Source organism: Lycium barbarum, chromosome 3 (genome assembly GCF_019175385.1).
Source record: "Lycium barbarum isolate Lr01 chromosome 3, ASM1917538v2, whole genome shotgun sequence".
NCBI lineage: Eukaryota > Viridiplantae > Streptophyta > Magnoliopsida > Solanales > Solanaceae > Lycium > Lycium barbarum.
Genome location: NC_083339.1, coordinates 574,439 through 597,729, shown reverse-complemented (window position 1 = coordinate 597,729; position 23,291 = coordinate 574,439). Strand labels below are relative to the sequence as shown.

At 30.8% G+C, this 23,291-nt stretch overlaps 2 protein-coding genes across 2 annotated transcripts; one reads left to right on the top strand and one right to left on the bottom strand.

Annotated features, from left to right (window-relative positions):
* Positions 1 to 3,177: 3,177 nt before the first annotated feature.
* Positions 3,178 to 8,607, top strand: LOC132629831 (alpha carbonic anhydrase 1, chloroplastic). Its single transcript, XM_060345210.1, has 7 exons — positions 3,178 to 3,308; positions 3,432 to 3,515; positions 5,147 to 5,367; positions 5,952 to 6,058; positions 6,892 to 6,994; positions 7,444 to 7,623; positions 8,422 to 8,607. The coding sequence occupies exons 2-7, from the start codon at positions 3,434 to 3,436 to the stop codon at positions 8,551 to 8,553; spliced, it is 825 nt and encodes a 274-aa protein (XP_060201193.1). The 5' UTR covers positions 3,178 to 3,308; positions 3,432 to 3,433; the 3' UTR covers positions 8,554 to 8,607.
* Positions 8,608 to 13,120: 4,513 nt separating this feature from the next.
* Positions 13,121 to 15,378, bottom strand: LOC132629830 (uncharacterized). Its single transcript, XM_060345209.1, has 2 exons — positions 15,051 to 15,378; positions 13,121 to 14,109 (listed from the first exon to the last, which is right to left on the bottom strand). The coding sequence occupies exons 1-2, from the start codon at positions 15,289 to 15,291 to the stop codon at positions 13,520 to 13,522; spliced, it is 831 nt and encodes a 276-aa protein (XP_060201192.1). The 5' UTR covers positions 15,292 to 15,378; the 3' UTR covers positions 13,121 to 13,519.
* Positions 15,379 to 23,291: the final 7,913 nt, after the last annotated feature.

The window sequence follows — 23,291 nt, the reverse complement described above, 5'->3', positions numbered from 1 at the left end:
CTTTCCAGAAATGAACCAGAATACTTAATTAAATAAGAAAACATAGATAAAACGCCAAAGGAACTAGCAACTCATTGCTGGAAACTAAGATAGATCTAGCACGAGGGAGGTTGTATATGCTTCCCAAATAAATGGAATTTTATATACTCTCTTTGTCCTATTTCATTTGACACCATTTTATAATACATGCACTAAAGATATGTATTTAATTGTGTATTATATGTCAGTAGTTTTAGAAGTAAATGTTAAAATAACAGTTGTAAAGTTAATTTTGGTAACGAATATATCAAGCTAAGTGTGAAGGAATAATTAAATCAATCTGAATTCTTTAAAAAAAATTGATTATTATGTATAAACACTAGTGAAATTTGTTTAAGACACTTTTGAAACAAAGTAGATTTCGTTTGCATTTTGTTTAATGAGACCGAGAGCACAATAATATGTTTTTTTATGGATAGCTATATATGTTACTTTCCGTTCAAATGGGGTAGTGTTTGATGTCACCGAAAGTGAACTGATAATGTCACCAAGGTTATGGTTAGTGGTGGAACCACTTTTATTCCAGCGGAGTCAACTGATACTTTTTCGTCGAAAAATTATACTGCACAAATAGGTTAATTATTTTATTGATATATACATATACTATATGTTAAATCCCCTTGAATTCTTCACGTGTTTACTATCCTCTTAATGAACTCTCGACTCTACCACTGGTTATGGCGAGGTGGTAAGCACCCCTCTATCCTAAACCAAAAGTCTCGTACCATTGATAGAAAACGTTTTATCCCCATAATAACATTTTCGGCAGTGAATCCGTATTAGTCAGATTTCAATTTGAATACTGAACATTGAATGAACAAAAAAATAGATCATGAAAATCTTGATGCTTCCGCAATCACATGAATATTATACAGTCAAACCTCTCTGTAAGGGTGTTGTTTGTTCGTATACTTTTTAATTGTTATGGTAAAATACTGTTATAGAGAACATATATAAAACAATATAACATGAAAAATCAGAAAAATCAGTTTCAGTTTATAGTAAGTATTATTATAAAGTATGATCTATAGAATTTTTTTATTTATTTGTACCTCCCTAACTACCACTGTTCTCATTTCTCCACAATCCAAAAAGAAATATTCACTTCCTTTCAATTCCAATCCTTTTAGGTCATCTCTAAGCCACAACTTTTTTATATTGTGGAATGTACCCTTTTGAGAGTTTAGTGACCTCTAAATTCACAGTGGATACGTGTGGCTTCTGCAACAAACATAGAATATTGTGGTTGTCACCATCCATTTGGTTTGAAAAAAGAAAAATAAAAGGTAAAATTCTCTTACCCCTTAATTTCTACTTTATTATTCTTTCTTTTCTTATGGTGCAATCAAATCACTTTATATTTTGGCCTTTCGGTTCTAAAATAATCTTCAAAATCGACTCATAAATATACATGTGTCAAACTCTTTTCTAAGGGGTCATTTGGTTGGGGACAAGCTATTCCGAAATTATAATGAAATATCTTTCTCTTTTTGTTAAAATTATAGACCATGTATTTATTTTTCTCCTTTATGTCTTTTAGTTAAGTAAGTTAAGCTTATAGAAACAAGAAAATCCTTTACATTGATGTATTGTATTCTCTCGACTAGATCATCATAAGAAAATACTTTTAAAAAGTTCCAAAGTGAGAGGAGAAAAGGCGCGCTACAATTAACATAATAATCAGTTAGACTAGCGCGCAATATATGACTTTCTCTCATAGGCCTTGCTCCGCCTAACCTATATAAGGTGTTGCTCGCTTTCTCGCAGCTACTTGCTTTGTTTGCTTCATTGAAACACTTCCCTTTCTGAAAACCCTCAAATAATATACTGATTAGATAGATGGGATTATTTAATGGATAACAATATTAACAAATTTTGATACTATTAGTATATCTCCACATTTTATAAAAACAGAATTAATAACCTCAAAATACACCAAGTTATTTGTTACAGCTTGTTAAAATATATCAATAAGCCAAATTAATATTAATTATTGCCAATTGGGATCACATGTACATTTTTTTCCGAAATGTTTGTCTCAGCAACAATAATATAGTATTTCCCTTTATCCAAAAACATTGTCATTGCAAAATTCATAGGCTCAATGTCACAGGTCACGAGATAACATATTTTCAGGACAGTACTTATATTTATCTAACAGTCTAAAAAATTCACAACATTCTTATTCCTTCTTCCAATATTTTGTAGCTAGTAATAAATGCACCACTCAATAATTTCCCACTATTCCTTGAAAATCGTGATAACTACATTGGTATGATGACCCCCATATATTATGTGTTCCGTTCGTTATCTGAAGTTCGATTAATTCGGATCAGCTTAGAAAATTTTTACGGTAAAATGTTATTTATCAAAAAAGACAATTCTATCTTTATATTCGAATCTGAGACCTCTGATTAAGAATAAAGAAACTGTTGCACTACAATCCTTAAAATGTGATTGTGCTCTTAGTAGATGACTTTCATTACGACATCTAAATATGTCGAGACAACTAATCAATTAAGCGTGAAAACATTGCTTAGTTTTTAAGGATCTAATTTGAACCAAATTGTAAAAGAAAAAAATGATTCAAAACAGGTACAGCAAGGTTAGCTGGATTGTTTATCTTTTGTAAAACAAAATCCCGCAATTAGTAACTTTTTTTTTTTGTTTCCCGCTTGCATTGAGTCCAACTAATTCAGATTCACATCAAAAAATTTACTTTGGAGGATAAAACACCCCATATAAAAAATGATTTTATTTTCAAAGTCAAACCTGAGATCTTTGATTCAAGATTAAAGTTATTTATCACCCCCCATAACCTTTGGTGGTCACAGTTAGTAATTAAGTCGATAAAAAATTGTCTTCACGTAAAATTAAAGTAAACACAATTAAGTCACTAGTCGAAATATTCACACATAAAGCTAGAACTCTAAATGTATCAGATTGAATTTAAAGTATATACACCGTCAATATAAAAAAAAAAAAAAATCACATTTATGTGTAATAACAAGTAATCTACTTTATATTATGGTGGAATATGTTCTCCAATAGTAATTACTATAATTTTTTACTTGTGGAAATAGAAAAGAATCATATCCTCAGACAAAAACAAAACAAGTCCAAATCCAAGAAAGGCAAAAGAAAATAGTGGGCAACTACTGATATAGTAAAAGGGTCATTCAAACAGGTTATAAATAAGGACATGAATTGAGTTAATGTTCCAAAAAAACTTCTCAGACAGTGAGCTGTCTCTGTTTCAAACATCCTCTGTAAGCCATCAATAACACCTTTTTTTTTTTTTTTTGATTTGTTGTTTCATTCAAATTCTTTGTATTTGGGTTTTCAAGAAATTGATGGTCAAGGTTTTTTTTATTTTTCTGTTTTTGCATCAGCAATGGCTGTTGTTGGTGGAATTTCAGTTTGGGTGATCAATGTGTGTATAGTTCTTTTGTTCAATCTATTCACTAGTGCATCTGGTAAGTCCACTATCTCTTCTTTCCTGAAATAAGAATATATTTTTAAGTGTTGAATGTAGCGGCGGCGGAAGAGGCAGTAATTTTCGTTAGGGGAATTCAATGTCTAATATATATACACATGAAAAAAATTAGTGGCATTATATATACTGTATGATTTTCAGACTATGAACCCCTTTCGTCCCTCTAGCTCCACCCCATCATGCATGCATGTCTTTCTCTCCATTGGTTGGTGTGTGTGTATAGTTGATGCCTTGATGGTTAGTATAGCCAGAAAAATTTAGAAGAGAATATATAAAAGCAAGAATATATGTTTTACTTGAGATTCAGACGTGTGATTAAAAAAAAATGTTCAGCCACATTTATCGGGTATACTAAAGTTTCTCTTAGGAATTCAATAATTTGTATATATACAAAAAGAAAAACTGTTTTTTACTCTATTTGCACAATTAAAGATTTTGGAGAAGAGAATTCAATTTAGTCGCTTTGGACTCCCGAACACAAGTGTGATGGATGAAACTCCTCCAGTTATTCTCCCCTCTTAATCAGACGTTTTTGGTTCGGGCCTATAAAATGAAAATCGCTATTAAAAAAGGCTTTCACTGTAAATTTGAATTAGTTGAACTACCGTGTTATAAATACCAGAGGGTTAAAATACATATTGGGAAATAAAACCATCCTACTTTGAAGCTATTCATTGCTTTAATTGTTAAAAATCTTTGACATACCTTGTGATGAGAATATATACTTTTAAAAAAACAAAACAGCATGGTCATGCTTTTTAGTTGTCTAAAGTTCTTACTGTTTTTGTAGCTTTATGATTTTGTCCTCTAACATAACAAATTTTTGCTTGTACGTTTAAAATATTTAGACCAGCATTTTTATACTATTACCCCAAGAATTGTACATAATTTAGATGGAGATCAAGAAATACTTGGAAGATAAATTAACACCTTAGGGTAGAATATATGAGCTTTAATTTTTAAAATTCCACTCAATCTTCCCGTATTAATTAATTTATAATTTTTTAAATTTAAATTATATACACCATCAGCATAGAAAAAATTTACACATCAGGTTATTTTTACCTGTTATAGCATTTAATCCGACTTATTTTTAAGATCACAAATCACAAATTAAAAAGACTTTTTTGTAGATATTCTTTGAATGACCTGATAGTATAAAAAAATTACATTTATAGTGTACATAACTTTTTCCCAATAGTGTATTGAGTGATTTATGCATATGTCCCCTTTTTAGGCTCACATTTAGATTTTGTTCCTATCTTTAAAAGGTGTGCAAGTATAACCCTTAGGAAAGTACCCTTGGGGAGAACGTTAGACTCATGTCTGATGTTTACTCATATTTTTCTCAACCTTATAGTCAAAATATTAAACATCATCTAACGTTTGCAATCATTTATAAACTTTTAGATTGTGGACTTGTACGTTTTCTCATAAGATTTTCACTTTGTTCATAAAAAATCTTTAGACTATGGTCTAAAAGGTTCATTAAATGCAAGAGAAATAAAAAGACAATCATTGACTAAACAACTATCCCAAAAAGAAATAACTGGTGAAAAATTATATAATAGTATATAACTTAAACTCTTCTCTTTTTTTCTTTTTTTTTAGGTGATGCTTTGGCAGTCAAATTTGGTTACACTGGCTCAGTAGGCCCAAATAGATGGGGAAGTTTGAGCCCAACATTTTCAGCCTGTTCAAATGGCAAATCACAGTCCCCAATTAACATTATCAGTGATAATTGTGGTGTCAACAAAAAGTTGAAGCCCTTGATTATGCAATATAATCATACTGAAGTTGCTACTTTGATTGATAATGGCTTTAATGTTGGGGTTAGTTTTCTTAATCTTTTTATGTATCCAATTTCATTTTTTTGTTTATAACATTTTTTACATATAGTTTGATTTTTTTACTAAAACAAAAAAGGGTTAATGCGAAATCTGGCCTTTTAATTATTGGTAAATTGTAATTATAGTCCTTGTATATTTAATCTTCAATTAATTGATGTATGCACTTTGATCCCTTTACTTATGAATAGTCTCAAATTTACTGTGATTATTAACTGTTCCATCACTAAATGACATGTGTGTGTGTGTATATATATATATATATATCTCACACATTTCGGTTGATTAAAGGTTAATATACTGAATCATATATCACAAGAACTAAAATTTTAGAATTTATCAATAATATGACCAAAAAGATTATTTTCCCATCAAAAATTTCTTATTTATTGTGTGCTCATTTTCAATTCTCATTAGGAAATTATCCTTCTTTTCCTTGGATTTTGTCCCCCACTTTTCTTTAATTTTATTTGTCTTTGATCGTTTTTGCTTCTTAGGATAATTGTCATGATTATTTTTCCCCCAAGATTATTATTTTGTCATGAGATTAATTAAATCAATTCTTGCAGATAAAATATGGTGAGAATGCAGGAAGTTTAATTGTGGATGGTAAAACTTACAACTTTAAACAAATGCATTGGCATGCTCCTTCTGAACACAGAATTGATGGCACTCAGTATGGTCATCTCTCTCTTTTTCTCTCTTTCATTAGTTCAGTAATTTATCTATTTATTTATAAATTTATTTTTTCTCTGTCATTACACAAAATCAGATGAGTTTTGCTAATGAAATTTAAATGAAAAAAAGTGAGTGTTAAGAAAGGGTATAACATTTATCTCTTATCAATTACTAGATTATCTACTTTTTGTCTTGTAAGCACCAAAGAGTGTGCCTAGCCACCAACAAAATGGATGGAAATTTTGGAAATCAGGGTTCAACTTTCAAGAGAAACAAAAAGCCAAGTGATCTCTTTCCATTTATCAATATTTTGATGGGCGGTGTTATTAAATATTTGTGTTGGTGGAAGATAGTAATTACTCGATCGGCAAAATAGTCAAGCAATGGCGGAGCCAAGAAGTTAGACGAGGGAATTCAAAAAGAAAAAAAAAAAAGCCTAGCAATGTCAGACCTAAGATTTGAACCTGCAATCTAAAACAATTCTCCAACCCCTTTGCCACAATATTAGAATTGTACCTTTTGTTAACAAGATCCAACAGTATCAAATATACCAAAAAAAAATCGTTTTTTGCTCTATTTGCATAGTGTAACTTTTCACGAAGAGGATTTGACTACCCCTTTTCTTTAACTTAGCTTGGCTTCCACAGTCAAGGTGCGCGTACAAGCTGACCCCTGATACCACCGATTATAAAACAAAGTGAACAAATTAAGAGAAAAGCTTATTGTCAATTGTATGTGCAGTAACAAGACTGAAGGTTATTGTCCCAAGTACAAATTGTAGGTCGAGTGAACTATATCTTAAGGCCAGATTAATTTTAATTTTTCTTACAGATATGCTGCAGAGCTTCATCTAGTTCATTTTGCTGAAGACAATACTATAGCAGTTTTGGCAATTCTCTTCCATGTGGGCCATCCTGATCCCCTAATGACCAAGGTACTATCACATTCTCTATACATTTACTATTACTTTCAATTTTATACTATGACTTCATTTTCAGAGATCGAACTTGAGATAACGATCGATGGAAACCTGCCACCCGATTACAACCTGGTAACCATTGGGTTGATGTAGCATTGACGTTAGTTTAAGTGAACCCAATTACTTTGGCTTAGTTTATTTGTGTTAAAAATTAAATAGCTAGAAATGATAAGTTTAGTAAATCACATGGGTTGTAGTATAGCCCCAAATTCGAACCTATCAAATTTAAATTTTGGATTCCCCTATCAAATTCGAATTCATCTGAATCCCCTTCGTTGCAAAATTACACACTATAGATAAGGTCAATTTTTTTTATGTATATATAATAGATGTTTGTGAGAATTTATATTTGTTTTATTAAATTTTTAAAGTTAATAACGTTGTAATGTTTTTATGTTCATCAGCTTCAAAACAAACTGAATGAGCTGGCAAGGGATGTAGCAAAACAAAAAGAAACACAAGTTCAGCTTGGAACAATTGATACACATGAAATAAGGAAACATTCACACAAATATTACACATACACTGGTTCTTTAACAACTCCACCATGCTCTGAAATTGTCTCTTGGTACATCCTTGGCAAGGTATGTAATTTAAATTTTCTCTTTTCTTTATATTTTTTTCTTGAAGTATTTGAGCTTCATTTGTTAGTCTAAATGAATGTTACATGAGCAAATTAAAATTGTTATTGTCACATTCAGGGATGTCAAATAGATGGGTTGGGCTGAATTTTTACAGTTTAAATGAGTTGAATCAATAAATGGATAGGTCTTTATTCTGCCCAAATGTTACCTGCACTTAAGATGAGTTGTGTTAAGATGGATAATGGGTTAGTATAACCCGCCCAAAAATTACTGTCCTTGAGATGAGTTGCTTTAAGATGGATAATGGGTTAGTATAACCCGTCCAAAAGTTAATTTTGTTGAGATGGGCTGCATTAAGATGGATAATCTTTCATGGTTCAACCCGCCCAACTTTAATCAAGTTTTAATTTATTTACGTTTACAATTTATTCAATTATTAAATAATTTTTTTTCTTTATTATGGCTATATCTAAAACTAAAAAAATGACAAATTCTTTTATGGTCAATTGGAGCTACATATTTAGCTCAAACCAACCTAATTTTTAGATAGGTTAATATGGGTTATGCTCAAATAGACCTGCCATAAAAATAAGCCCAACCCGATCCATCTAATTTTTGATGTGTTGGGCGAATTATATTTACATACGCTAATTTTAGCACTCATAGCCACATCTTAGGCAAACATAAGTAGCATGAGATTTCTTAGTTAGCATTATCCACAACATTTGGATTAATTTTGTGCCCAAATTTTGTACTTAGAATATATGAAATAATGAATTAAACAAAATGTGAATGCAGGTGAGATCAATATCAAGAGAGCAAGTAGAAGCCTTGAGAGCTCCATTGGTTTCAACTTGCAAGAGAAATGCAAGACCAGTTCAGCCTTTAAATGGAAGACAAATTCAGATGTATGAAGCCCAAGCGAATTAAACCTTCAATATATGTTTTATATGTGTCTATAAATTAATTCTATAAATTAATTCTCCTCGAAGAAAAGTGCATCACATAAAATAAAACTGATCAAATAATTATTATGTGAACAGTTTGACCCATTGTCAAATTTCCTTTTAAGGAGGTTGATAAGATAGATCGTAGAACTTAATTGGGATAGTTATGCATTTGTACCTTTGGTCAGTCTTAATTATCGACAGTAGCCTAAAAATACAAAATCAACACAATGATGTGTATTATACGTATAGTATAGGTATATTCTACGTATAATATATGTATATTATATGTATATATAAGTATAAATATACAAAACCTACACATTTGCTGGTTATTTTATAAAACTAGATCACCCAAAGATACTGTGTACAAACGAAACCGCACCAAACCGATAATCCGAACCAAACCGAGAAAAAAACCCAACTAGTGGTTTGGTTTGACTTAGTTTGGTTTTAAAATGAAAAACCCGACCACTCTTGGTTTAGTTTGGTTTTAACTTAAAAAAGTCAAACCGAATCAAACAAACCTGACATTACATGTATAAAATTTCAAAAATATTTTATACATAAAAATATTGATTTAAAATGTAATTTATAAATATTTCTTAAACTTTTTCATAGTTTTTTGTCTTTTAACATATTATTTCAAGCTTGGAATTAGAATTTGAATGGTCCAATAGGTTTTATAGCCTATAGATATTAGCAACTCAAATGAAACCCAACAAAAATCAAATCAATATTAATGCTAAAAAAAGAAATTTAATTCTAACACTAGAAATGACAATAATGTTGGCTATCTATTCTTTAGTTTTATATTGTTTATACAATGAAAATAAATAAATAAATTTTATTTTTTTCTTTAATATTTAACCATGTAACTAATATTTATTAGCCGTACTTATTTTAGCATGACTTAGTACTCTTACATTATGATAATATTCGATATGCCTTATAAATTACCTCTATTTATTATAGCATGACTTAGTACTTTTAGGTTATGATCATTTTATTTTATGCGATTTCATTACATTTTTTGTTCAATATTTTAGTACAACGTCATCTCTCATCTCACATTTTGTGCTATTTTCTTAAAAATATCTTAATTAGATAGTCGTATCTTGCTAGGACTAAAGAAATATTGAAGTACAATGAATATATTTTGTATGAAGACTTTACCGGAAAAAACCTGAAAAATCCGAGCAACCCCAAAAAACCGAAAAAACCCGAGGTTGGAAAACCCGAATTTTATTTGTTTGGATTGGTTTATAGATTTTAAAACCCGATGCAATTGGTTTAGTTTGGTATTTAAAAAATCCGAACCAACTCGGTTCATGTACACCCCTAAATACTAGTATGTAATTTTCCCAACTTAATTCCTAAGTTTAAATTTGATTTTCAAATAAGCTATACTTGAAACTTCTTGCAAAAGATTTGATCACTAATATTCTTTCCAAATGCACTAATAAGTTGCACTTATTGACTAATTAACTAGTCAATAGTTTGACTTCAACTATTCAACCATAAAAAATTCTCCATCATAAAAGCTAGCAAAAGAAGCCATTAATTTATGAAGGGTAAATTAGAACACTTACATAGAAGTGCTATTATTTCAGCAATGTCAAGCTTTGCAGTTTTCACATTACTCACCATTCAAATGTCAAAAGCTTGTACGACTTAATAATTGTCTTTACTTGTTTTCTTCTTCTTTATCTAAAACTGCAAGTTTCTCTAATGTCAAAAGCTTGTACGACTTAATAATTGTCTTTACTTGTTTTCTTCTTCTATATCTAAAACTGCAAATTTCTCTATTTTTCATCTTTTCTTGATTATTATTTTTTCAACGAAGAAAACAACAAGTAAAGACAATTATTAAGTCATACAAGCTTTTGACATTTAAATGAGGATTAATGTGAAAACTGCAAGTTTCTCTGTTTGTTATTACTTTATTAAATTCTTCTTGTTGTTGTAGAGGCAGATTCAGAATTTCAAAAAAATGAATTTACTATATCATGAATAATAAGCGGACTACAATTTAAATTTAACGGGTTCAAGTTCTACCTTTATATTCTTACCATTGAGCCCAATACAATTTTGAAATTATAGATTCAATTTTAATTTTTTTTAAATAATTAGTGATACTTCAATATATATTTTATTCTCCGTGTCGAGATTGTCGCGATCAGTTCAATCCACTGAATATATATGCTACATTTCCGCTACTTCTAGATTTAATACATACATTTGGCATAGATAAATATGAAAATTCGATTACAAAATGAAATGGGGAGGAGTGTGCACATCACACCTCCTATGGTTGTTGCCAAAGCTCCGAGTGTATTCAAAATAGGTCAAGAATTTGGATTTAATAAATGATAAAAATGCCTCTAAAATTCAATCATAAACCACCTTGCCTCGATTCTATATAATCTCTCCCCTTTTCACACCCCCCCCCCCCCCCCCCAACCCCTTTTGAGAGAATAAACCAAACAAATAAAAAAAGACTAAATAATATATGTAGTTGGCGACTAAAAAAGAATATCATTAGCACAGTTGATTCTCACGTAGTATCCAACTCCAATTAATAATTATTCTCCAATCATTTAATCTAAGTTTCATTAGTAATTTAGTATTATTGATTCTATAATTGGTACTTAAACTGAATATTTATTTGGGATTATAATAGTAATACACCGACGTGGAAGCAAACTCATGTGCTATCACAGTTCTGCCTCGACAGACTGTATGATTCCTATCTAAATTGCTGTAACCCATTGTTTTTCCTTCACGTTTGTGTGTTTTCTTTAGTTCTGTTTTAATCAATCAGTTCGAATTTGATATAATAAAATATGTGAGATATTTTAACTTCCTAATTGTTTATATAGTTCAAGTGAGGATCTATTTTAATAAGATTCTTTTCAACACCAAAGTATATATAATTCAAGTGAAGATGGCAAATATATTGCAACATCATAGGTCAAGAATGGACAATTGAAAAATCACCATTGAACTAATAAGTTGTGTATAACTTTGATTTCGTTGGGACAAATCTAAGTCAATTTATTGACGGTAAAGATGTATTTGAGACCAAATTTAAACAAACAATCAATTTGTTTTATTTTTCATAGTTGAATGACAAATCTGAGTTACTCTAGTAATGGTAAAGACAAATTCGGGACCAAACTAAAATGAAGGTAAAAAATTTCTATTTTCCATAATTGAGGGACATTCAAATGGAAGGATAAGTATGAAAATTTTTCTTCAAAGTCGAACAAGTGAAATCCACTCATTTTAGTTTTGATCTTTATTAATATAAGAGCAAACACGACACAATTTGCTAACAACAAAAACATAAATGGACCAAGAATTCAATTAGTCCTAGAGTTCTTGTTTTATTGACCAAATATCTTGTCTATGTTTGTGACTTTTGAGATTTACGCGCCACGTGACAACTTAGGTAATAGTTTTTGGTTTTTTACGCCCAATGTCTGAAATTCGTATTGGAGGTCATTTAGTAAGATCCAATTAATTTGAATTTCACCTGCGTAATGTCCAAAAACGGAAAGGATTTCTCTCAGTTTTTTTTTTTTTTAATATTTAAAGTTTGGAACCCGAAGCTTCTGATTAAATGTGAAGGAACCACATCCATTTCACCATTATGTTAGTGATCCAAAGTAACAATCTCCCATATTTGCTTATACTTAAATTGAAGTAGAAACAAAAACGATCGCTCCAAATCATTTTTATTACTAATCTAACTAACAAAAGGTAAATTTTACAATCCTCCGAAACCAAATCTATTTACAATATATATACACACCTATTCATTTTCTCCTTGCTTTTTTTATTTTTGATCTTTTCTGAAAAGGTCAAAAATCAAAAAGCAAGGAGAAAGGAAAACATTTACTAAAAGAAAAAAGGAAAATTTCCAAAAAGTACCATAATAGTAGCTCTTTTGTTTTACCTGTAATATATAAACCTATTCATCATCCGAGTACTGAAAAGGTCAAAAAGCAAAAAGCAAAAAAGCAAGGAGAAAGGAAACGTTTACTAAAAGAAAAATTCCAAAAAGTACCATAATAGTAGTTTTTTTGTTTTACATGTAAATAACAGAGTAAATGAAAAAAGCCAATTAATTTTTCTTGCCAAATTCCAAAAAATTTCCAACAACCATAAAGACTTTTCTTCCATTGGAACCCACACTTTAAACAACTACATTAATTTCATCGCCTCCCCATGATTCCGATTCCGGCCCTATGCGAACCGTTTCATCCCTCCTAACCCGGCCGGTTCAATAAAAATTAGTTCAACACCACGCGTGTTTTTTGTTACTCCAGTTTATTTTTTGTTACTCCGGTTGGATCGAGATATTGACAGTAAATTGTCACGTTGCAGTAAGTACTTTTTTCGTTCTTAATTAGATGGTACGGGATGAAATCGGAAGAATTAACTCGTCTTTAGCAAAAAGTGTTTTACCCCTTAAGAAATTATTATGAGCAAATTCGAATTAGTTAAAGCTGGCGTCGGATAAAAAAAAACAAAGCAAAAACGACTATCTCCAAATCATCATTATAATGTAGATATAGTAAACTTTACAAACCTTCACTCCAAACTAAATCTATTTACAATATATATATAAACCTAGTCTCATCATCCTAGTACTGAAAAGGTCAAAAATCAAAAAGCAAGGAGAAATTAAAACATTTATCAAAAGAAAAAAAATCCAAAAAAGCACCATAATAGTAGCTTTTTTGTTTTACCTCGAAATTTAACAGAAAAAAAAGTGAAAAAGACTGCTAATGTTTCGTGCCAACAACAACGTACCAGTACAATCCCATCAGATGCGGTTTGAAGAGAGTAAAGTGTACACAGACCTTCCTGCCGCTAATTTTTCCTACCAAATTCCAAAAAATTCAACTACCATAAAGACGTTTATTCCATTGGGATCCACTTTAAACAAATACGTTAATTTCATCGCAATCCCATGATTCTGATCTTCGACCGGAAGCAAACCGTTTCATCCCTCCTAAACCGGCCGGTTCAACATTACGTGTTTTCTCTACACTCACACTTTTGCTCTTTCTCAACGGTTTAACAACCGGTTCTTCTACTCTTGAACCCAACCCTTTATCCGTACATGACCGAACCGATTTTTTATTAGACCGGAACATTGACAATAATCTTGAAAAATATCCGGTTTTTTTGCTTCTTGATCTCTCAAGTGAATATTTCTTTTCACATTTTTTTGATTTTCTTTCCGATGATCTTCTTCGACCTCGTTTTGATCTTACTCTTCCCATGCATGACACCTTCGGCGACGAAGGTTCGTTAACTGAAGCAGCTTTTAAGATTGAGTCAGACCGTTTTGCAGGAAAAAGACGTATGTTTGCCGGTTTACATGTTCGCCGTTTCGAATCGACGTAAGTAGCTTTCTGAGTTTTAGGAAATCCGATTATCGAAGCCTTAGATTTCAAAGTTGATGAGAATCTCTGTGAACTTGAGTTTGAACCTTGATTTAAGTTCGTTGTGTTTGGACCGATACCTGATGGAAACATGAAAAATATTTTATTCATAAGTTCGTAAATCTTTGAATAATCTTTATAATTCTGTACTCTATGAAAATAGCCATCAACATTCTTATTTATAATAGTACGAAAATCTAATTTAGTTCAGAATAGGAAAATCAATTCCTATATAAATTCTTATTATAAATCCTAACTACACATGAATTAAAATATCAAATTCTACCAGCTTTTATTCATAAACTTATAAATCTTTGAATGTTCTCTATTATATGAAACCTACTTTAACTCAAAATAAAAAAACTTATTCCTATATAAATTCTGAATATACTTCATCCCTTCACTTTTACTTCTCACGCTTCTCATCTCGAGAGTCTAACTACATGAATTTTGACCAGTATTTTAAGATGTATTTTTTCATCATATTAATACGAGAAGAATTTCAACTTATAGTATTTTTCGAATAATTTTTAAAAATCTAAATATTAATTTTAAAATATCGAATCGATCTAATTCAATTTAGCTACAAAAATTAACCAAATTGACTCTCCAACAACGAAACATTATAAGTAAAAGTGAATAGAAATAGACATGAATTAAAACACTAAAATCCTACCAAATTTCGATATTTCCTACAACTCTGAATTATTTTTTCAGACAATACTTTACGGTACAAAAAGGCGTTCCAATCAAAACAAAAAAACAAAAAACAAAAAAAATCTATTCCTATGAAAATTTTAACTATAAATCATAACTAAACACGAATTATAATATGAAAATCCTACCAAATTTCGATATTTCCTATAACTTTAATTTATTTTTTCCAGTAATACCTTTTGTGACTATTAATCCAACTACACATGAATTCCATCTCTGACTCTAAATCTCAACTAAACATGAATTAAATACCAAATTTCGATATTTCCTACGACTTTGAATTATTATATTTTCGTAACAATACCTTTTGTCGACTGTTTACGGTCCAAAAAGGCGTTACGATCAAACCAATCAAACTCAGCATCTTTCGACAACCAAAATGATTCCGGCGGATAATCCGGCGGTATTTCCGGTTGCTTTTCTTCATCATCTTTCGCCGGCGCTTCGCCGGCGCTGACGTCAGCTAAAGTTTCACATGCAACTTTCCGGTCATTATTTCCACCGGCACAGGCAGAAACTAGTGTTTCCAAATCAACTTGAGGCATTTTTAGAGAGAGAAAGTAGAAGAAATTTTGTAGAGTGAGAAAGTGAATGAGTAAATGTGAAAGGAAGAAATCCTAAGGGTGATTAGAGTAGACGGAAGTAGATATTTATAAATGAAGAGAGAAAAAAAATTGAATATTATTTATTTTATATTCTATTAAGATACTTTTCTTCGTCACAAATTCGAGCAGTGAAAATAGCCATTAATATTTGTATTAGGTTAGGCTGTCTAGGCCGTCTTCGAACTTTGCTAGTGCAGGATGCTTTGTGCACGGGGTGTCCTTTTTTCTTTCCGTCCCAAAATAATTATCGATTTTCCTTTTCAGAGTTAATTTAACTGACATTTGAGATTAAACTAGATTAGATTAACTTAATATTTTAAAATTAAAATTTGAATATTCAAAAGTTGTATGAAAAATAATATAAGTTGTAATTTTTCTCATAATTATATGATGATGATGATACGGAATGAGCTTAAATAAAGAAGAGATTTATATAGTCGGCCTCAACTTGATGAGAGTTAGGCGTAATTATTATTGTTGTTGTAAATTTTCTTTTATTAATATGTCAAAAATATATTTTAAATTATTAATTGAATTTACATTATTTAAATTTGGAGTAGAAAAAAAAACGACAATAATTTGGAACGGGAGAACAGTACTAGCAATAAATAATGGACCAATTGGGTTCTTTTTCTAGAAGGTGAAGTTCATTTTTGCCAAAATGAAAGTGAACGAAAAGGAAACTTCCAAAAGTTATAATGTTACTTTAGAGATAGTCAATGATTTGATGAACCTTTTTTGTACATTGTTTACTCTGAATCTGTGGGGCACTAGAATAATTTGGATTTATGTTTGAATGAGATGCTGAATTTTGAGGTTGTCTTTTTAATATTTACAAAAAAGTGAAGGTAGTTATATGATGGACAATCATTTTAATAATTTAGTGTATTACAATATTTGTAAATGATTGAAGAGATCTTTATTTCAAATGTCATTAACTTGTTAAGTTTTTTTTTTTTTTTTTTTGTGTGTGTGTGTGTTTGTCATTACTACTTTTTGAGTACTTTATTAAGATTAAAGTTAATACTATTATTAGGCTTAATACTACAATTAACGTTTGTACCTGCATAGTTTTGTAAAGTTGACCCCTTAACTTCACGATATTCCAGTTAATCACCTCTAATGGGCTAGAACACATGTTTTAAAATATTTATGAATATTTATTTGGGGAATGGCATGTTCAATTTTTATCTCGTGAACTCTAATTAAAGGAGAGAAATGCAAAGTTTTTGTCTTGCACTTGAAGATGTTTACAATTCAATTTCAAATTGTCAACTCGTAAACATAATTAGAAATATCCACAATATATTTGGACTAACTAGAGGTTTTTAGTTGAGAAATCGTGAAGTTAAGAGCCTACTTTACATAATCGTGCAATTAAAGGCGTCAATTTGTATATTAAGCCATGTTATTATGTTAGCGAGTGATATTCTTTCTCTTTATTTTTCCATAATTTTCTCCTTTCCTATTGATTGTTTAAACATTGACATCAAAGTCCAACATATAACTTGTACCAATACCAACAATCATATTATAATAATTCAAAAAGACTGATTATAATTGGGCTTGCCAGGGCTAGCGATCAATAATCAATTAACTTACAATTTTTGATAGTTTAGTTAGGCGCAAATCAATTTATAATTGCCTGTGACACCAACAGATATGCATGACCTCCGTTAGGTACCAATTTGGTCGTGTTAGATAGCAATTTTAAGTAGAATTAGGTATAAGTAGATGTTAATTATCTTTTTATTCTAGCCAAAGAATTAGAAAAAAAAATAGTTTACTATATTAGATGAATTTCATTATTTAACAACTTAAAACCTGGAGGTTGTGACCCAAAAACCCAATAATTGGGAAAGAGAGACTTTTAGATTCTAAAGAATTATTGAGGTGGTAAATTAAAGCCAGGGATAATAAGTATTGATTTCGTTTAAGTTACATGTACTAATATCGTTAATTTTTTTATACTGTTAGTATAATTTAACAAGTTATAGCAAATTATTACTCTATTTGTAAGATTATTATATTAATTTTGATATGAAAAGATATTTGTTATTATAGGTCAACTTAACTTAATAGGTTAAAAGTTCTTTATATTTTTAGTGTACGAAACATTACCCTTAAACTTTGTTTTTTTCAGTTTTTTCTTGTATAGTAACGTTTTCACTGTCATGTAATCTTTGAAGATAAATATCCAATAACCGCAATATCATTTGTATATTCCAATTGAAAGTTTGGAGATTTGCCATATTTTAACTGAAGATTTCAGATTTAACTAACGATCTTGGGTTCGTATTCTAGAAAATGAAAAACAATCCTGGAAGGGAGCACTTCCTTTTCGATAGGCTTTATACGGCACAAATATTAATTAGTCGGGACCGTAAAACTGATGTCGATTAATTAACCAGAAGTCTCTGGTTTGAGCGTGTTAGTCGGGACCCTAAAAGTGATATCGACTAATTAACCAGAAGTCTCTGGTTTGAGCGTTTTCCCTTTGGTAAGTCTTACGCGGCGCGAATCTAGATTAGTCGAGACTCTAAAGTGGGTATCCACTAATTAACCACATGCCTATAGTTGGAGCGCTTCCCTCTTTTTAATAGGCCTTATACGCTAGAAATTTAAATTAACTTGGGCTGCAAAGCGAGTATCAGATTTCGAGTAAAAATCAAGAAATAAATTATTAAATTCTTAGAAGTAGCTTAAACTGATATGAAAGAAAAGATTACCAACCAGATTGATTTGGTACGACATTAGGTGGGTATTGGAATTGGCCAATAGTAACAACATTAAAATAATATTCAATTGGTAATTACTTAGTCTAAGTTACTTAAATATTTTTGCCCCATATTAGCTTGTAGGTTTTTGGTTTAGGAATTAAGTTGATGTAGTTTATTTAAGAATGAAGAAGTCCATATATGTTAGGTACGCAATTTGCTTTCAGTATAAAAATGATACCAAAAATTAGGCATTGGCGATAAAATCACTCAATCGTCAAGCTTTAATTGACCTTAATTTCATCATGCAATTTTGCAGAGAAATCTTTCTTAAGAAGGGGCTCTTTTTCTAATCTTCACAAAGACAAATTAATCAAAGCTAAACCACGATTCATTAAGTCAACCTCACTAATAATTAGTTTTGAACCAAACAAACCAGTTAGGTCAATTAAAATGACATGAAAGATAGTAACAAGAAGTAGAGGCAAAAGCACTAAGTAATTTCTTCTCATCTGTTGAAGCTTTGACAGACAGAGTTACTTGATATCTATATTGATGGAAGGTAGCAGATATTCCGTAGAATTAATCGAGATGCATACAAGTTGGCCCGAACCCTACGATTATAAGAAAAAAAAAGTTATGCAACTTTGAGATTCTTTTTGTGTATAACCATTTGGTCTTCGAAACCAAAGATGGATGCAACCTTAATCGTTGACTTTCTTTAAACCAATTACTTTTAATACGGAGTTTAAACTTATATAAAATTCAATAAAATTGCAACAGATAATAGATTTAGCTCATAATTTTAAAAATATAACAATATTAATGCTAAGAACCTTAGAGATTGAACCTTTTAAATTCTAAATCTACCTATACCTGGAACATATTAGTCTGACTAATTCAAATTTGTACCACATATGATTTACTAGTAAAAAATAACTCATAATCAGATATTTTTCTATTCCTAAAACTCGAACCCATTGAGATATTTATTTTTTATTTCACCATTTAATGGAGCCCGTAGAAGATTAGATATCTTACAGGATTAGCAATAATCATAAACCATTGTGGGCTAGTATATTTTATATATATAGGTAGAAATATATCTACAAGTCTAGTCATATAGGACTCTGCCTAAGAAGTCTATATAATAAAGTCACAAAAATTGAGAAGGAAAAAAATAACTTTTAGGAGCTAACATTCTGATTTTGAGCCCGTTTGGATTGGCTTATAAGTTGCTTATAAGCTGTTTTCAGTTTTTTTGAGTGTTTAGCTGGCCAATTTAAAGTCATTTTGTGCTTAAAATAAGCTCAAAAAAATGATTGAGCCCATTTGACTTAGTTTATCTAAAACAGTTTATAAGCCAAAAAAAAAGAAAATTAGACTACTCCAACTTATTTTTTTAGCTTATAGGCATAAGCCTATCCAAATAGGCTCTTTATGCTTTACATAACAAAATTCTTAAGAAGATTTCGAGAAGCAGCTTAAGTAGAGTAGATAGTACGTAAGCAATGACAAAGATTAGAATTTTCAACTTAATTGCTTTCTTTTTTGTTTCTCTTTGACAAGATTTGAACCTATGACAACTACTGTTGCAGTCACCAAGTAGGTACAGTGCATTTTGAAAATTTTGATTTGATAATTTCAGTTTTCAACTTTAAAACTATTCTATTATTATTATATCGAATTAGTTCTGTATGATTTTGGTATTTTTCAGTTCGATTTTGATTTTACACGGTACAACACAGTTCATTTGACTTCGAATTACATAACGTAGAAAATTAAGTTTTCGACAATGATAGAAGCCCTTTCATGCTTGAAAGGAATGAAAATTACCTAGTATTGACAGAAAATAACACACATGTTTTAGTAATTTTTATTGTATATGATTATATATAACTAAGTACTCTTATTTTTTTTTATATTAAACAGTAAAGGTGAGAAGCTTTTAGTCTGAAAGATTATAGGTCTTTTATTATACGTGGATTGATATATTAAGTACTATGATACGATATTTGATATTAGACCTTTAGTTGGTTTTTCCTAAGAACCTTTCAACATACTATGCGCTACGCCACGATATTTTTCTATACGTATCGAATATAGTAACGGATATCAATTATTTTTTTTAAAAAAAAATACATACCAATACCAAATATCATACTACTGAATTTAAATGCCAAAAATTTCAGCTTAGATACAGTAATTCAGTATTTACCAACGTATATACTCCCCTATCACCAAGTCACCATGTAAACAAGTTTTTTATTTTCATTTCAACGGAAGAAAGATTAGAATAATGGCAAGAAGTGAAAGTACTAATTAGGCAGGATAAATTTGTATAGTACTACTACTTTCTTTTTCCTTGCTTTGGTCTTGCTATCGTTATCTTTTGTTGACCGAAGACATTTAGAGCATTTTAATATTATTAAAGTGTATCGTTTGCTTTCCTGTCCACTATGCTGCATTGACCATCCACATTAGGAGCATTATTTCTCTAGTTACTCATTTGAGTAAATGGATGAATGTGGACATAAGTTCCTTTGAAATTTTCATAACCACTGTTCATTACTCCTACACGTTGATGGCTAGTCATAGTCACTTTATTTTCTTTGTAACATTCTAGTCATTATTCTCCATTAACTCAATATTCATGCACATTCTTCTTGTAACCTCTAAATAATAATTCTTCCATTTATCTACCTCCTTTACTATCCTATTCATATCAAATTAATTCAAGGATGATTTTCCTAGTTATAAATAGTTAGTCATCCTTAACTTGTGGGGTGTAGAGAAAAATATATACTTTGGAAAGTTCTTGAAAAGTGAGGAAAATAAAGAGAGTTTATTAGTTGAAGGAAGTTGTTCTTCTTTTTGGTGGAGTTTTGGACTCAACATCTTGTCCAGAGTTTGTTGAGTTGTACGACGTGATCGGGCTGTTGTATCCTGGAGGGGACAAGTCAGAAAGATTACTGCTGGACCGGTAGATTTGCTGCAGTGGGCTTGAATCTCCTTAAAGAGAGCGAGATATCCGCGCCTCAGCCGAAGATACTTTTATTTCTTCATTTTATTTTTTAATTGTAATTGTAATTTCATTGTATTATCACCAACAATTTTAAGGAGATTCAAATGGCTACAATTGAAAAATCGGCGAATGTCAAAGTAGGAGATCTTAACAAGCCATTTCGGTTCAACGGTACTCATTTTAAGAGATGGAAGGGTAAAATACTTTTCTACTTAAGTCTTCTCAATGTTTCTTATGTGTTAACTGAGAAGAATCCAAATAAAGTAGACAACTCTTCCATGAATGATGAAGAACTTATTTCTCTTTAAGAAAAAACTGAAAAGTATGATGAAGACTCATACAAGTGTCGGTATTATTTACTTAATTGTCTATCAGATAATTTTTATGATTATTATGATAGAACTTACTCTACTGCAAAGAAAATTTGGAAAGCGTTGCAGAATAAATATGATACCGAGGAGGCTGGAGCGAAAAAATATGCTGCTAGTAGATTTTTTCGTTTTCAAATGGTGGACAACAAATCAGTGGTAGATCAAGCTCAAGACTTTATAATGATTGTTGGAGAGCTTAGGTCCGAGGAGATCAAAATTGGAGATAACCTTATTGTTTGTGGCATAATAGATAAACTTCCACCTTCATGGAAGGAATTTCAAAAAACTATGCGCCACAAATAAAAGGAAACTTCTCTTGAGACGTTGATTATGCGAATCCGCATGGAGGAAGAGGCAAGGGGCCAAGATGCACTTTTGCAAACGGAAGAGAGCAGCTTACAACCCATCACAAATAAGGTAAATTTGGTTAATTCAAATAATGCTGCTCCTAATGCTAACAAAAATACCTCAATGAAGCCTAAGAAGAAAATATTCAAGAAAAATAATGGTAGACCTCCCAAGAAAAATAATGGTGGTAACAACCAAACACAAAATCAACAAGCACAAAATGGAGGATCATGCTCTGTCTGTGGCAAGAGTGGGCATATTGCTCGATTTTGCAAGTTTCGGAAACGTGGTCCTACACCTTAGGCGAACGTTACCGAAGAGCCACTTGTGGCGGTGATAACATACATAAATATGGTTGAAAATGTTGATGGACAGTGGGCTGATTCTGGTGCAAACCGTCATGTCTGCTATGACAAAGATTGGTTCAAAGTGTATACTCCATTTGAGGAGCCCAAAACCATCATGCTTGGTGATTCTCACACTACTCAAGTGCTTGGAAAAGGAGATGTCGAGTTGAGCTTTACCTCAGGAAGAGTGTTAACTTTAAAAGATGTACTTTATACTCCTTCCATGAGAAAAATTTTTATGTCTACTTTTCTTCTTAATATAGCAGGCTTTAAACAAATTATTGAGTTTGATTAATATGTAATAGTGAAAAAAGGTATTTTTGTGGGAAAGGGGTATGCTTGTGATGGGATGTTTAAGTTGAATGTTGAGATGAATAAAGTTACTAATTCTGTTTACATGCTTTCTTCCACTAATTTTTGGCATGCTCGTTTGTGTCATATTAATAATCGTTATGTGGGAATCATGAGTAGTTTAGGATTAATCCCATTGATTAAAAAGAATTTTGAAAAATGTGAGGCTTGTAGTAAAGCCAAAATCACAAAAAGGCCTCTCTTTCAAGTTGAAAGAAAAACTGAATTGTTAGAGTTAATTGATACTGATATTTGTGAACTTGGAGGAATTTTAACTCGTAGAGGAAATAAATATTTTATTACTTTTATTGATGATTTTTCTAAGTATACTTATGTTTTCTTGATGAAAAATAAAAGTGATGCTTTTGAAAATTTTAAAATTTATCTCCATGAAGTTGAAAATCAGTTTGGAAGAAAAATAAAAAGAATTAGAAGTGATAGAGGCCGTGAATATGAGTCTAATGAGTTTAATTCTTTTGTTAGATCATTGGGAATAATTCATGAAACTACTCCACCTTATTCTCCTGCGTCTAATGGTGTAGCGGAGAGAAAAAATAGAACTTTGGTTGAGTTGACTAATGACATGCTTATTGAGTCTAGTGCACCTCTAAATTTTTGGGGTGAAGCTATTTTAACTGCTTGTTATGTGTTAAATCGTGTGCCTCATAAAAAGACAAAATTAACGCCATTTGAATTGTGGAAAGGTCACAAGACAAATTTGAGATATCTAAGAGTTTGGGGTTGTCTAGCTTATGTAAGGCTAATGGATCCCAAAATAAGT

Bases quoted from the DNA above. Each gene is read 5' to 3' on its own strand.
- LOC132629830 (XM_060345209.1), bottom strand. From the start codon at position 15,291: ATGCCTCAAGTTGATTTGGAAACACTAGTTTCTGCCTGTGCCGGTGGA. The intron at 14,110-15,050 runs GTATTGTTACGA...TGTTTCCATCAG, and splicing joins CCGTAAACAGTCGACAAAAG to GTATCGGTCCAAACACAACG.
- LOC132629831 (XM_060345210.1), top strand. From the start codon at position 3,434: ATGGCTGTTGTTGGTGGAATTTCAGTTTGGGTGATCAATGTGTGTATA. The intron at 3,516-5,146 runs GTAAGTCCACTA...CTTTTTTTTTAG, and splicing joins TCTATTCACTAGTGCATCTG to GTGATGCTTTGGCAGTCAAA. The intron at 5,368-5,951 runs GTTAGTTTTCTT...CAATTCTTGCAG, and splicing joins ATAATGGCTTTAATGTTGGG to ATAAAATATGGTGAGAATGC.